Below are 15380 nucleotides of genomic sequence, written 5' to 3' on the forward strand. Positions count from 1 at the left end.
AAAGCAATGAACTATCACTATAACAGTTTGACAGATCAGTTTTCATTTATATGAAAATTTCGAAGAGGCAACACATCCCATTTACACATTTACCGACGGCAGTTTCATTTCGGTAAAATTAAATTTAGTTGAGCGAGTATTAAGACGGTTACGTTAAATTATTAAAATAAAGTAAATTTTTAAAATAATTTAATACATTTTTCCAAAAAATTAATATTTAGTTTAGTATTGTTAATTTGCAGAAAAATTATACAAAATAGATTGGCGAATGAGCGAAGTCTTAAATTTAATAAACTTATATGCACAAGCATATATCAAAATATCATTGCAAATATTAAATGTATTATTTTAATTGATATATAAAATGTATGCTACAACTATTATAGTTCGAAAATATGAAATTTTTTTTATTTTCCACATAGTTTTTTTTCATCCATTAAAAATTTAAACAGTGCAAGAACTCAAAACATGCGCTACATCAACTCGTACTTACCTACCCGACGCTTTTTCGCAAATGAATAGGGGTATTCTCTTGCTCTTGCAAAATCCTTGCATGGTGCACAAATTGCAGAATTTTCCACTTGGTGCAACGGCACAACAACAAATACACGCAGAAAATTATTTGCAATGGCTGTAAAATATGTCAGACCAAAACCCATGTTTATTTTCGTGCAATGACACGTAAAAGTATAATTTTTGCTGTCATTTTACATAAAGACATATTTCGCCGTTAAATTGTTGAGGAAGTAAGTTTTAAATAGATTTTATAATTTCTATTTAAATTATTAAGATATGTTTCTTTCTTTTGTTAAAAAAGAATGTATCAGGTGCGCCAATTCACAGGTGCCATTCTCAATAAATTGACCAAATCAGCCGTTTATATACTAACATATGTATCACTAGATTCTGCAATGGGTGCTCTCTTGACCTTGAACATTTCGGTATAGGGTTTTTGCATTTTGTGTCATCGTGCAATCTTGCAAGAGCAACAGAATCCGCCTATTATGTTATGATAACAAATGCCCACATACAGATTTGGCAACGGCAATAGCAATAGATTTGGCAGTTAGTATGCAACGACACACATGTGCGTCCGATCTGTATAAAATCGTTTCGCCATACACGACATACAAATCCATTTTGCGTTCGTTCTTCACACAGTGAACATGTGCAACAGGTAAGCGGAACATTTCTTGGAATTTATTTCTAATGCAGCACTTTTATTTATTTCTTTGTATTTCGTTAATAAGTTATTCCGACTTTTATTTTTCTCAACTTTATTTGTATATTTATCACTTTTCGTTTGCCAAATTGCCAATTAATTTTTTATAAGATCAATAAATTCTGATACGAAATCTTTATAAAGGCCTGCTTTAGAAGCTTCAAACAACCGGTTTTTGTTTTTGCTTAAATCTCTTTAAAAATTATATAAGAATATGTCCCCAAAGTTATAGATGGGAATTCGAAATATTATCGAAGCTAGAAGGGAAATAGTGACCGAGCGTCTAGCAGATATATGAGCGCTTGGACAAATAGCGAAAACGTTCTTTTTGGAATTTTCTTAGTTTAACTAGAAGATAAAATATTAAAAAATATGAATCTCTTTGAATTTTTTGTTTCCGATATAAATTGCGAGCTGCATCCTGCCCACCATCCGACAAATGCACATGCGAGATGCATCGGGCAATTGCTTCCCAAAGGCAGAATATAAAAGATTTCGTATCCAAAAAAATTGTGAAAGATGTTCAAATATATAGCTATAAAGCCTAGAAATTATTTCTTTCCCTCCCAAAAGAATTCTCAAAAGAATCGATTTTTTTAAGCCTCTAAAGTAGGCTCCCCCCTTAACAGTTGCCATTGTTCGTCCGTGATCTTCACTGTTCGGCGACACGAGAGAAATGAGATTTTGTGTGCACACAGCGCCATACACGACACACATGTGTGCACACCGATCGTAAAAATCAAACATTTTCGCGAACATGGATCGGTATGCGCACAAGCCCATACACGAGTAAACCGCAATCGCATACATACCGATCGAACGCACATTTGTGTCGTGTATGGCCACTTTTAGCCTGTCGAGATGCGGGGTCATGGCAAACTTATTATACTTTGTTCAAGGCATAGATCTATGGTTCAAGGTATACAAATTTTCGCACAACAATATAAGGAGGGAAAATTTAATTTCATAACGGAAAGCGATGAGAAACAAAGATAGCGCAATCGATTCGTTTATTTCTTTTATAATTCCTAATTCTTATAATGGAATGTTTACTTTTTAGAGGAAGTATCGTCAGTACTTAATTACTGGTATTTGTATGCAATGTAGCAGTGCCAATTATTCTCTGAAGTTCGAATTTGTCGAACTAACTAGCTATTGTTTTTAATTACTTCGAGCCTTACATTGAAATTTATCACGGAACACTCGTTTTCATAGTACATAAGTACATACATACATATACTTTCGTGTGTACATAGTATTTCTTTATACCGCATCGGTGGACAACGTCATACTATATCTACATAGGCATGCACACTTATACAAAACTCATGCCCATAAATATGAATTAAAAATTGCTTAATTGTAATGAAGTAACCGCTACTACTTTTTAAGTGCTAGATATTTAAAATATTATAAAATTTTCAAACAATAAAATAAACGAAATATTCCAAGCAATATGTATGTTGTAACGAGTAAAAAGCATATGGTATTTAAAAAAATAAAGAAATTAATACGGAAATGCCGAATTTGAAAAGTTCAAGTAGTATGTAGAGACTATCCCCGATGATTGAAAAGGAATATTAGACACAAAAAGCGAACGCTCAAAATATCGAGTTAGTACTGTAGAGTGTTCTCCCACTCCTCCAAATATTTTCGAGAGTCTCGAATTTTACCTTATCTCATATAAATTAAACAAATTAATTTCTTCGTACGATATTCGCACACAAAGTGTTGACGGGCTTCGTAATTGTCACATCGCGACTTGCGTGAGTTTTGATTCAGCTAAGAAAGTTATAACAAATTATAATTTATTTATAAACTATGATACTCTATTATTTAACGGGAACACTATTGTTACTTTGGATCCATGTGTTATGGAGTCGTAGAGCATTTTATAAATTAATATGGAAAATATCTGGGCCGTTGGGCTACCCCATTGTGGGCATGGCCCATCGGTTAATGAGGAGAGAAGGTAATTTTTCTTTTCACGTATATTTTATCAAAAAACCTGTGTTGCGGGAGTAACAAAAAAATGCAAATTTAAGAAATAAGTGAAAATTACAAAAAAAATTAAGAATGAAGTGTGAAATTCGTTATCCAGAGCCAAAACTTGTATTAGTTTTTAAATACAGTAAAATTGTAAAAGCTTCGGTTATTTGTTAGAATTCTGTGAAACTTTATTGAATAAATGTAAATAGCCGAGAAATTATCAAGTCCTTGAGATCCCTCTTGAAAAGAGTTAAACTCCTAATAAAGCAACTAACATCTCCAATGAATTTTTATTTAATATCTTCTGTGAATATAAATTAATGGTTTTAGATATATTTTCCTGTTGAAATACTTCATCTTTAATTTAGCAAACTCTTATAACACTTTATTTTTTATTTCATACAGTTTAGCAGAGACTCGGCACAAAATCAACGTAGACTAATACGCAAGATCTGAAATATATAATTACAACAATAGAAATAAACTAAATAAATATATAATGATTTACATCTTTATATACTTAAGTAGAAGATCTGTCCAGATGTTGATATGGCTAAGTTTTACATTAAATATAATTTTAATAAACTATTACATATCATGAAAATATTATGTTACTAAGGGTATAAGAATACAGATGGTTAAGATTTGAAATTAAATCCTTGTAAAAACACATCGCCTATTTAAATACATATGTATACATATTTTTATATGTAAATACATGACATATCTCCCCCATTCAATATGTACGGTATAAAGTCCATCGATAGAATGAGAGATATTCGCCATTGGGACAGTGGAAATTGTGGATTTATTTTAGAAATTTTTGTTTCCTTCTTGATTAATTTCACTAACATACATATGTATGTGTAAGAATGCATTTTAACAGTTATACTGCATATAATATTATTCATTCAAAGAGACGGATACTATAATACTTTTATGCCATATATGTAATAAGTAAGAACAGTTTTGAGAATATTTGCTGAATATTTTCAAAAATGAATTGCTCAATATATCAGTATTTTAAAAATATTTTGTAATCATATGCTTTTATGAAACAAATAATTTCCAGATATTTTATCAGCATTTAAAGAAGAAGAACAAAAGTTTGGACAAACTTTCTTTTCTTGGCTCGGACCATATCCCTTTTTGGTTGTTGGCGATCCCCAAATAGCGCAAGATATTTTAACTTCTCCCCACTGCGTTAACAAAAGCTTCATCTATAGCGCTTTGGATGATGGCGCTGGAAGAGGGCTGTTTAGTTTACCAAGTAAATACATCACAAATTTAGACATCTATAAAACTGTTTGAACAATATTTCGTAGATCCAAAGTGGAATTTGCACAGACGTCTTTTAAATCCTGCATTCGGGCACAAGGTTCTTCTGAATTTAATGCCCATATTTAATCAAGAAGTGAATAAACTCATAAAAACATTTGAAATGTTTTTAACGGAAGAAGTCAATTTGACAAAAGTTTTCCAAAACTTTACATTGAAGATTGCAGCACGTAAGTTCAAAACGCTTTTTAATTGGAATTATTGTTGTGTAACTTTATGATGAACTCTAGAAACGACAATGGGCGACAAAATTCCCTCCGACGACATAAATAATTTTTCCGAAGGATTATTAAGCTGTTATAAATGGTAGAATTAATTAAATATGCTTAACAAGCTAACAAATATTTAATAATTGTCAAGTTAAATATTCTAGTGTTCAGGATTCCATGACCCAGATGTGTTTTTCACCCTGGCTGAATTTCAAGGCATTCAACTATTTCTGGAAGAATAGAGACTCCTATAAAGAGGCAAAATCGAAAATTCGTACATATATTCGCAATGTAAGTTTTTATACTCTCGCAACAATGTTGCTAAGGAGAGTATTATAGTTTTGTTCACATAACGGTTGTTTGTAAGTCCTAAAACTAAAAGAGTCAGATATAGGGTTATATACCAAAGTGATCAGGGTGACGAGTAGAGTCGAAATCCGGATGTCTGTCTGTCCGTCCGTGCAAGCTGTAACTTGAGTAAAAATTGAGATATCATGATGAAACTTGGTACACGTATTCCTTGGCTCCATAAGAAGGTTAAGTTCGAAGATGGGCAAAATCGTCCCACCGCCACGCCCACAAAATGGCGGAAACCGAAAACCTATAAAGTGTCATAACTGAGCCATAAATAAAGATATTAAAGTGAAATTTTTTCACAAAGGATCGCATTAGGGAGGGGCATATTTTGCCGCAATTTTTTTGGAAAAGTGGGCGTGGTCCCGCCCCCTACTAAGTTTTTTGTACATATCTCGGAAAATACTATAGCTATGTCAACCAAACTCTACAGAGTCGTTTTCTTCAAGTATTTCCATATACAGTTCAAAAATGGAAGAAATCGGATAATAACCACGCCCACCTCCCATACAAAGGTTATGTTGAAAATCACTAAAAGTGCGTTAACGGACTAACAAAAAACGTCAGAAACACTAAATTTTACGGAAGAAATGGCAGAAGGACGCTGCACCCAGGTTTTTTTTTAAAATTGAAAATGGGCGTGGCCTCGCCCACCTATGGACCAAAAACCATATCTCAGGAACTACTCGACCGATTTCAATGCAATTCGGTATATAATATTTTCTGAACACCCTGATGACATGTACGAAATATAGGTGAAATCGGTTCACAACCACGCCTTCTTCCAATATAACAGCTATTTTAGAATTCCATCGATGCCTCTTCTGTATAATACAGTATATACATTAGAGGTCAATGATGATAGCGGAATAAAACTTTACACAAATACGGTATTTGAAAAATATGTAAATGACGTATAATGAGATCTCAATTATCACTTTATCATGCGAGAGTATAAAATGTTCGGTGACACCCGAACTTAGCCCTTCCTTACTTGTTGTAATTATTATTTATTTTAAATTATAAGATTGGCTTAATTTAATTTAAGTGTAATCAAAGAATATTAATGAATAGAGCAGGCGAAAACTGAAATCAAACCTTTTTGAGTACTGATTTTTAGTTTTCATATTAGAGAGCATCGAAAAGCAACTTCGAAAAGAGAAATACAACACGCGATGAAAGAAAAGGAGAAAATCTATAATTAGACACAAAGAATGTTTTCATATGAATTATCGATGTCTATGTCTATTAAGATTTACGGCTACAATTTCTAAGATATTTTAAAATTTATAAATATATAAGGGAGAATATACATAAGTACTAACTGGAGAATTTATTATAAAATATTCATAGATATTCTCTAATGTAATCATAAATTATTTAACTGGCATATACTAACTTTTTGAAAAATTTAAAAATCACTAAAATTGGATGATAAAGATTCGAAGCAATAAAGTGGTTATGCTTTGTACACTTTTAACGATGTTACAGAATATAAACCAAGTAAAGGAGGGCTAAGTTCGGGCAAAACTATTTTATAACCTCGCAATGTGAAAAAAATATAAGACATTATTCATTATTTGACGAAAGCCTGAAAGGATTACAAACTTGATTTTACCTTATTAACTAATATTATAGCTCTTAGGCTTACTAAGTTTCCTTCCATTTCGTGTCTACAATATTTACATATATTAAAATCAAACCAATTGGTCAAATGAGATATACTATACACGGGCAGTATGTAATATATTAGTTATAATAGGAAAAAAACCTAGCACATAATTGGAAGTCATTATTTAAGGAATATGAGGTTAAGAGCAAGGACTAGACCAATTACTATTCAGCACTAAGCGATATGATGCTTAAACAGCTTAAACTCAGACGGAAAGTGAAAATGTTTGGAAATCACTATGTCGCATAGAGAAAGATCTGTGCTAATTGTATTAACTTTTGCCATTACTCAAGTACACTCAAAAACACGTTTTTAAGCAAATATAATAAATAACTCATATTCTGACGTTAGAATGACGAAAATTATTATAAATAGGGACCGACTTCCCACATTTTCGGCTGTTCACTGTAGTATATTCATTGTTATACGTTGACTTAATTTTCCCAAGTTTTCTTACATATTGATCGATACTCGTATGTCCGGTATAAATCCAACCGGACGTTCGAAAATCTTGATATTAAGTATATTGTGGTTAGAGAAACTATTAACCCGGTTTCACGTATTTTCGAAACAAGTGTTAACCATTATCAGGAGAAGAAATCCTCTTTTCTTAAGTAATTATGTATGTATGATATACATATACATACATATGTTTACATATGGTTTATACATTTGTATATATGTATTTCACTCACATATTTATACGTTTGTATATTTTCCGTTTTACGCACAGTTAATAAAACAAAAGACCATGTACGAGCCAGAATTATCGGAGAACAAAAGGGCATTAGACCAAAATATTTTTATACATCGCGCTCTCAATTTGGCTCAAAAAGGGCATTTCGATTGGCAGAACGTTGAAGATGAATGTAATGTGATTGTGTTTGGGGTGAATATTTTAATTTATTTATTATTTTAACAGCACAATTTAATTATGAGTATTTCATAGGCTTTCGAAACTACTTCAAACACCCTCATGTACATACTGATGTTGCTAGCAATGTTTCCACAGTATCAGGATAAAGTTTTTGATGAAGTCTGTTCCATATATTCCAGTAAAGACGATAATGAAATCACCTACAGCGACACACAACTGATGATTTACTTGGATATGGTGATTAACGAAACGATGCGGGTGATGGCGCCAGTGCCATTGGTGGCAAGGCAAACCGAACAAGAAGTTCGTCTAAGTAATGATGTTGTAATTCCCAAGGGACTGCAAGTAGCAATTGATATTTTCAATATGCATCGCCGTACGGATATTTGGGGTCACGAAGCACATATTTTTAATCCGGATAACTTTTTACCATCAAACTTGGACGGTAAACACCCTTATGCATTCATACCATTTACGAAGGGAATTCGGAACTGCATTGGTAAGTTTCAATTACTTTAGAATATTGTTGATACTATTAATATGATTCAGATAACTAAAATCGATTTGTTAGAACTGTGAATCGAATGATGTGAATCTTTAGGTTGACCAATTCAAAGCTTTTGGCAAAAAAGGGAAGAAGAAAGCAAGGTCAAAGCTTCGGAAACTGCCGCAAACATTGTTCTCGCAAATTGCATGAACTAAATGGTGTTCGAAAACTTTATTATTCAATAAAATTAATAAAAGAAAGTTGTCACTTACATATGTATATGAATCTTGAATGTCATTTTTGTAATTGCTGTCCTTAAAATGTTACCAATTTTTTCAGGTTGGAGATATGCTCTTTTATCAATGAAAGTAACTATTGCTAGACTTATATTGAATTATCGGTTTTCTACTACATTCGAATACCAGAATTTACACTTTGTAGAAGACATTACCATTAAGCTAAAGGAAACACCTCTTCTTCGAATATATGAAAGAAATAAAAATATACTTAAATAGTAATGTATTAAATTTATAATAATTAATTTATCAGTATCGGAAATGAAATATAATAATAACTATTTATTCCCAACAGTGAAAAATGATAATTTTGGATGTAATAATGTATTTCAGCTTCTTAGTGGAGAGACAATCGGCTAATGGTTTGAATGGTCAAATATCCATCTATAGGAGATTCAAATATCGTAAAAATGTGTGCATGTTGCCTAGCCTTTGTGTTGGCCTTACATAAATTTTTCTTTATCTTATATTTTTATAGGGAGTTTGCCATGGCCTCTTTTATATATTGTTAATAAAATACATGTAATGTATTAAAAAAGGTTATGCCTTTCTCATTTATATTTTAATTGTTCCATATGCGTGTTATATTTTTATACCCTGCAACATTTGCTATAGAGTATAATAGTTTTGATCACCTTATGGTTGTATGTATCAACTAAAACTAATCGAGTCAGATATAAGTATGTACTTGTATGTAGGGTTACGTATATAAAAATTATCAGGATAATTAGGCGAGTTGAAATTCGATTGACTGTCTGTCTCTCCGTTCGCGCAAACTATAACTTGAGTAAGAATTGAGATATCGTAATGATGTTCCTTGGAAAAAAGTTGGAGTTTGTAGATAGGCGTAATCGGACCACTGCTACGTCCACAAAACGCAATTAAAAGAAAACCTATAAAGTGCTGAAACTAAGCTCTTAATTAAGATCTAGAACTGTAACTTTGGCAGTAGCAAGGTGTAAGGTACATGTCTCTCAAACCGTTCCAGGAAAAAGGACCATATTCGCTCAGGATACGACTTATAAGAACCCCTATAGACAGTGCGATCATGAATCGGTTCATTAGATTGGATTTTTAATGTTCACAGTTTTGTTATCATCTGACATTGGAATATATGTACATCCACCTAAATCTACACAAGTTTAACATTCAGCTAAAATAAACTTTTATGACCATCACGTTTCTCGTATGTGTTTGGAAAGCCATGGAGGCCATTTTCCCAATGTGTTATTCCTTAAGTAAACCTATATTATGTAATTTTTGATTCGATAAAAAAATTATAACTGTTAGACTAAAAACTGTGTTTTCTATTTAGTGCCAATCTTTCGTTAATTTTGGACCCCTTTTATATGCCGCACAATCGTAAACGATTCTATGATTATGCAGTGAATACGAAACGTTATATTTACCTATAATCAAAATTAACTTTATTGGGTTTTCTGTGTCGAGAAAACTGGTGGAGAAGCACTGCTTTTCACAAACTTGCGACAGAATCAAATTGCTGTTAGACGTCGAACGTCGCTAAAAAAAGTGTATACATATAGTCACATCTGATTTTGAACTATTTTTATTTTTAAAATAATATTAGTTTCTTAAATACTTTAAATATAATATTCTCAAATACACAAAGGCTCATACAGATAAAAATACATAATTTTAAATTCCAATTAAATAAAAAAAAAAAATATTCGCTTCTACGCTTATTTTCAATTAATTCTTTCCAAAAATTCATTTCTTCGGCATATCTGTAGTTTGGGTTCTTCAACATACCTCAAACTAATATGATCAGAAAAAATAAGATCTTCGTACCGGAATGAAGTAGTGAATTTGAAATTACGAATCAAACTTAAAAGCATAACACGCAAAACCACTTCAGCATAATGCCAACCTGAAAAATAGAATGCAAGTTAAAAAATCTTTTCTTTTACAAAAAAAGCGGAACGGAAAATTTACCAATACAATTTCGTGAACCTTTAGAGAATGGAATGTATGCCCAAGGGTGACGTTTGCAATTGTTTTCTGGTAGAAAATTGTCTGGGTTAAATGAATGTGCCAAAGGACCCCATAAATCTGTGCGCCTGTGCAGTATGAAAATTGGTATCATTACTTGCAGGCCTTTAGGAACATTGATACCGTTTAATGTAACATCCTTCACAGCTTCCCGACCTATAATGGGTATTGATGGCATAAGTCGAAGGGTTTCTTTAATTACAAGGTCCATGTAAGAAAATTGTTTGAGTTGTTCGTATTCAATAGACATATTTTCGACAGAAATTATTTCTTCCGTTTCTTCGAAGAGTCTTTGTTGAATGTTTGGGTGCATGGCAAGCATTATAAGAATTGAGTAAATTTGTGTTGAAACGGTGTCGAATGACTAAAATTGAATATCGAAGCGTATACATATATACGTATATAAAAGAATAAATATATCTAAAAAATTACCCCAGCAATAACAGTTTGGGTTTCGTTTAATACGTCGGCATGTTGAAATAAGCTTTGATCTTGAAAGTTGAGGGCACGATTTATAAAAATATCAGCATCCTTTTTTATATCTACCTCCTCCGACGTTACGTTCATATTTTTGCTGTCAATAGTCCCATCATTTGCCTTTCGCTTATCTTCAATTAACTGAAATAAATTTTTCATATACTATGACTTATTTATTTTTGTTAATATATTACCGTTTCTATATAGTCCTTTATAAGTTGCTTCGTTTTATAGTATCTGGGTGTGTAAGTTAAAAATCCGACCTTTAATGTGCTAAACATAGCTCCATTAGCGACTTGTTCCAACATGCTTTAAAAATATTACATAATTTACTACACATACGTATTTGACTGCAAGTTGTTGAAATATTGGGTCGTTAACTATATTCGTGAGAGATGGCGTAATTTGATTATCATTAATTATTATTCTCATTAATTATTTCAATATTCGGATCATGCTTTAGAAAGCCATTGTCCTTGTCGGAATGGATTCATTACGACAGCTCTAAACGCAAAAATTAATTTGTGAAACTTGGTCAATCAACTGAGGCAAATGGTAAGGCCAAATAACCATGACGCCAGAGTAAAGCTCTTCATTTGATCAGAAGGTTGTGCTGTATTATGAGCTTATGAACCCAAGTTCTACACAAGTATAAATTGTCACTGAACCTTAAACTCGATGAAACCAAAATGATGCGTAAAGGGGTTTGAGAAGCAATGAGATGAGATATGTAAACGTTTCATATGAAATCAAATACACTAAAGGAAGTTGATATACCGTCTTAATTAAGTAGTGAAATTATTTATTCCTGATGCGTTAAATATGAAATATTGATTTATTCCGAAAATAACGTTTTGATTTACTTACTAATTAAATCCGCGAATCATTTCGTTGTGATTATCGTTTCCCTTATAAAGGCCAACCCCCATTGTAGTTTCTGAAAAAAAAATATACAGGAAAAACTTGCAAACAAATTGAAATTAAAATGTTTGGCATCGAATACTTATGTAGTCGCCGTTTAGCAATTTCACTAGACATTCAAGATTTACATAATACCAACAATTTTATGATTTCCGATTTTTAGTATATTTATCTATACTATCATAACTAATGTATGAGAGTCCAATTTTTTTATTTTGATACTAGTGCAGATGTTTCCTTTATTTGAAGTTTTTTGCCATGGAAGCATCGATATCCATTTTAATTGCAGTGTCATAATAATTTTATTTTCATAAAAAGTCTTAATTATCTCCATTAAGCATAAGCTTATATAGGATACTCTCTGTTATTATACTACCTCAAAAGTTAAATAAACAATGAAAAATGTTATGAATTGACATCAATGTTGCTTCCTTTCTATTTAACATGAATTTTTCTTTCCTAATTGAGTGCGCTGATTGTGGTAAATTTAATGGAGATGAATAAATTGGGTATGCAGAATTAAGTTTTCGGATTATTTCGACTACTGTATTTATTCTGGTAACGGCACTGCTGGGCCTTACAAAAACATCATTATGTACGATGTGATAATTTCCAAATAACTGTCAATATATGTATAGCAATATTGTTATACAGGGTTTGTCCGGAAAGTTATAGGACTGATTTTCTTCCGCCGCGACTGTACTTCTAAGCGTGCGCTCACCAACTGGATTCGGTAGAGGGCGCTCCTAGCTAAAGAACGAGCGGCTGGTCAGTTGTCCCCGAGCACCTGGAGAGTCAGGACAAACATTTTCACGCGGCGCGTTTCTGTAAGTGGTGCAAGCCGAAAATGCAGCGTTCCTTAGAGCAGAGGTACGCAATTAAATTCTGTGTGAAACTCAGTAAATCTGCAACTGACACATTTGATATGATCAAGCAGGCTTACCCATATTCTATATAGAGAAGAAGCAAGAAGTGGTGTGTTTTGAAGGTCGGGAAGAGGTCGCTGAGGAAGACCGGAAGAATGAGCAAATCCAAAGTGAAAACGATGCTCATTGTATTTTTTGACATCAAAGGCATCGTCCATCATGAATTTGTTCCTCCTGGATAAACTGTAAACGCCAAGTTTTACGTGGAAGTCCTCAAGAGACTCAAAGGAAGGGTCAATCGGGTCCGACAAGACATGAACAGCTACCTAACTAAGGCCAGGCTGATGAAAGGCAAGCATTTTGAGACGACAGTGGGGATACTCGGCTCTCAAGGCTATTCCGGAGAATGCCTTCCGTGACGCCTTCAATGCTTGGAAATCGCACTGGCAGCGCTATATCGACGCAGAACAAACCCTGCAATCTAATTATTTGATCAATTTATGGGGACAAATCTTCTCTAAAGTATGCCAGTCATAAGCCTTTCTTAAATCTATTGCTTTAATTTTTCATTGTTGCAATAACGTGGTCGTACAGACACTGAAGATGCAGAACGCTCTGGTCGGCCAAATGAGGCAATCATAACGGAAACCATCAAAAAAGTCCACCAAATCGTTTTTGAAAACCGTAAATTGAAATTGCGTGAAATAGCTGACACCTTAAAGATATCATACCGCAGTGTGTACACTATTTTGCATGAACATTTGTCTATGAGGAAGCTGTTGTCAAAGTGGGTGCCACGTTTGCTCACGGTGGATCAATGCGCCGTGTCACAAGTCGCTCGCTACAATGGCGAAATTGCATGAATTCGGCTTGGAATTGCTTCCGCTCCCACCATATTCACTGGATCTTGCGCCCAGCGACTACTACCTGTTTGCAGACCTTAAAAAAATGCTCCAAGGAAAGAGATTCAACTCCCACGAGGAAGTCTTCGCCGAAACGAACGCTTATTTCGAGGCCAAAGATAAATCGTTCTATAAGGAAGGTATTGAAATGTTAGAGAAGCGCTGGACTGATTGTGTTGCTGTTGAAGGAGACTATGTTGATGAATAAAGTCGAGTTTTGCCAAAAAAATTTGTTTTTCTTATTTAGTCCCGGGACTTATTCATCCACGTGTTACTAAACATTAAATTAAGCTTACCCATAGCCATATCTAAAAATGTTCGCTTTATTATTTCGAATACTTCACATTCTCCGTTTCCGACATTATTATTCAGCCTCTCCACCAAGGCCTGAGCACCATCCTTGAATATTGGTATAAATTTAATGATGGTTTTGTGAGTGAATGTTGAGTTCATGAGCTTTCGATTGTGCTTCCATTTCTCCCCTACGGAACATGATGGAGGATACATTTAAATGACTTAAGGCTTATATGTACATATATATAGTTTGATAAGTGTATATATATATGTATGTATATTCATTAAAACCTGGGCTAGTAATAAGTCCCTTTGGAATTGCATTATCGATGGCTGAATACATCGTTGCAGATTTATTTATAAATCTATTTGAAGTGAGTATTTCTTTTATCATATCTAGATCCACGGTAACAAGAAACGGTTGAGGCCCAATCCAGGCGAAATAATTCCAACTCTTAAACTTAATGAAGTACGATTCCAGAATGTATAGAAACTCTATTTTGAATAAAAGAACCAGTTTCGATTTTTGCAATATACTTGTACATATGAACCATCAACGAATTCCTTACTTTTCATTGGAATTAATTTATATGCGATTCCCAAAAACGGAAAACCTCTTACTGTTGGTAATTGCGAAGTTATGATATAATAACGATTTCTCTTAAAATATTTCACATAAATCAATATTAAACACAATATACCACAAAGATATAATAAAATTTTGAATCCTTGGAAACTAACAACATTCTCCTTCACTTGCATTTCGAAAAACAAAATCCTTAACGTCTCACTAACAGTTCAATTATTATCTGCATATATTATTTAAAACAAAAGCTTTTATACTTGTTCGAATCCACGAGGTTCTGATTGATGAGTAAGTGTGTAAAGTGCATGTGCTTGAGTGCATTACACCAGTGGTGAGCACACACGTACAATGACATTTTGTAAGCCGTTCATTCAACCTTAGACAAATTTACGAAATAATGTAATAAACATTGTTTTTGGTGTTCAAAACTTATTTTATAAGTGGCAAAGTGCTAAAGTTAAAATATCTTGTTGTGCCAATAGTTCTGTTCACTACTGTATTTTGGACTTGGTGGTTCCACGCGGCTTTTCCACGGACACCAGACTAGGGACCGTGAACAGCATATGAAGGAGGCCCAATATATCCTATATTTGACTTTTATATCGATCAATGTATTAGTATTATATGAGATTTATTTCAGATACTTTGAGAAAATCTATTTCTGATAATAATATGTCTGAATATCAAAAAGGTAATGAGTCCGGCCAATACTTCTCTTAGCCCTCATATACATACATAATACAAAGATTTTCGAACTTCTGGGTGGTCGCATATATCAGCCAACATGTGAGTTATCTCAATGAAAATGAGAGAGCATGTTTTACTCATAACAATATACATACTTATCTTCGTGCCTAAGGCGGATAAAATTGGGCGAAAG

General features: G+C 33.2%; 2 protein-coding genes across 4 annotated transcripts; one reads left to right on the forward strand and one right to left on the reverse strand.

Annotated features, from left to right (window-relative positions):
* Positions 1-2697: 2697 nt before the first annotated feature.
* On the forward strand, positions 2698-9688 carry LOC120766330 (probable cytochrome P450 313a4). 3 transcript variants are annotated; one of them, XM_040091753.1, is made up of 9 exons: positions 2699-3194; positions 4284-4481; positions 4537-4719; positions 4780-4855; positions 4923-5049; positions 7518-7673; positions 7734-8160; positions 8488-8662; positions 8740-9688. In XM_040091753.1, exons 1-9 carry the CDS (start codon positions 3044-3046, stop codon positions 8747-8749), a joined length of 1503 nt encoding a protein of 500 aa, XP_039947687.1. In that variant the 5' UTR covers positions 2699-3043; the 3' UTR covers positions 8750-9688. The 3 variants fall into 3 exon arrangements, with proteins under 3 accessions (XP_039947689.1, XP_039947687.1, XP_039947688.1); XM_040091755.1 differs by lacking the exons at positions 8488-8662; positions 8740-9688 and adding an exon at positions 8211-8427 and having other exon boundaries at positions 2698-3194; XM_040091754.1 differs by lacking the exons at positions 8488-8662; positions 8740-9688 and adding an exon at positions 8233-8427.
* Positions 9689-10150: 462 nt separating this feature from the next.
* LOC120766441 (probable cytochrome P450 313a4) lies at positions 10151-14676 on the reverse strand. The gene is made up of 8 exons (XM_040091949.1): positions 14484-14676; positions 14206-14409; positions 13917-14102; positions 11799-11868; positions 11126-11240; positions 10887-11072; positions 10398-10818; positions 10151-10332 (listed from the first exon to the last, which is right to left on the reverse strand). Exons 1-8 carry the CDS (start codon positions 14674-14676, stop codon positions 10151-10153), a joined length of 1557 nt encoding a protein of 518 aa, XP_039947883.1.
* Between the last annotated feature and the right edge of the window lie 704 nt (positions 14677-15380).

The sequence above is a fragment of the Bactrocera tryoni genome, chromosome 1, assembly GCF_016617805.1.
Source record: "Bactrocera tryoni isolate S06 chromosome 1, CSIRO_BtryS06_freeze2, whole genome shotgun sequence".
Classification (NCBI taxonomy): Eukaryota; Metazoa; Arthropoda; class Insecta; order Diptera; family Tephritidae; genus Bactrocera; species Bactrocera tryoni.

Excerpts from the sequence above, each read along its gene's own strand:
- LOC120766330 (XM_040091753.1), top strand. The coding sequence starts at position 3,044 with ATGATACTCTATTATTTAACGGGAACACTATTGTTACTTTGGATCCAT. Across the intron at positions 3,195-4,283 it reads TCGGTTAATGAGGAGAGAAG|ATATTTTATCAGCATTTAAA; the intron begins GTAATTTTTCTT and ends AATAATTTCCAG. Across the intron at positions 4,482-4,536 it reads AGGGCTGTTTAGTTTACCAA|ATCCAAAGTGGAATTTGCAC; the intron begins GTAAATACATCA and ends AATATTTCGTAG.
- LOC120766441 (XM_040091949.1), bottom strand. The coding sequence starts at position 14,676 with ATGCAAGTGAAGGAGAATGTTGTTAGTTTCCAAGGATTCAAAATTTTA. Across the intron at positions 14,410-14,483 it reads TAAATTAATTCCAATGAAAA|AGTTTCTATACATTCTGGAA; the intron begins GTAAGGAATTCG and ends TATTCAAAATAG. Across the intron at positions 11,869-13,916 it reads ATTTTTAGATATGGCTATGG|AAACTACAATGGGGGTTGGC; the intron begins GTAAGCTTAATT and ends TTTTTTTTTCAG.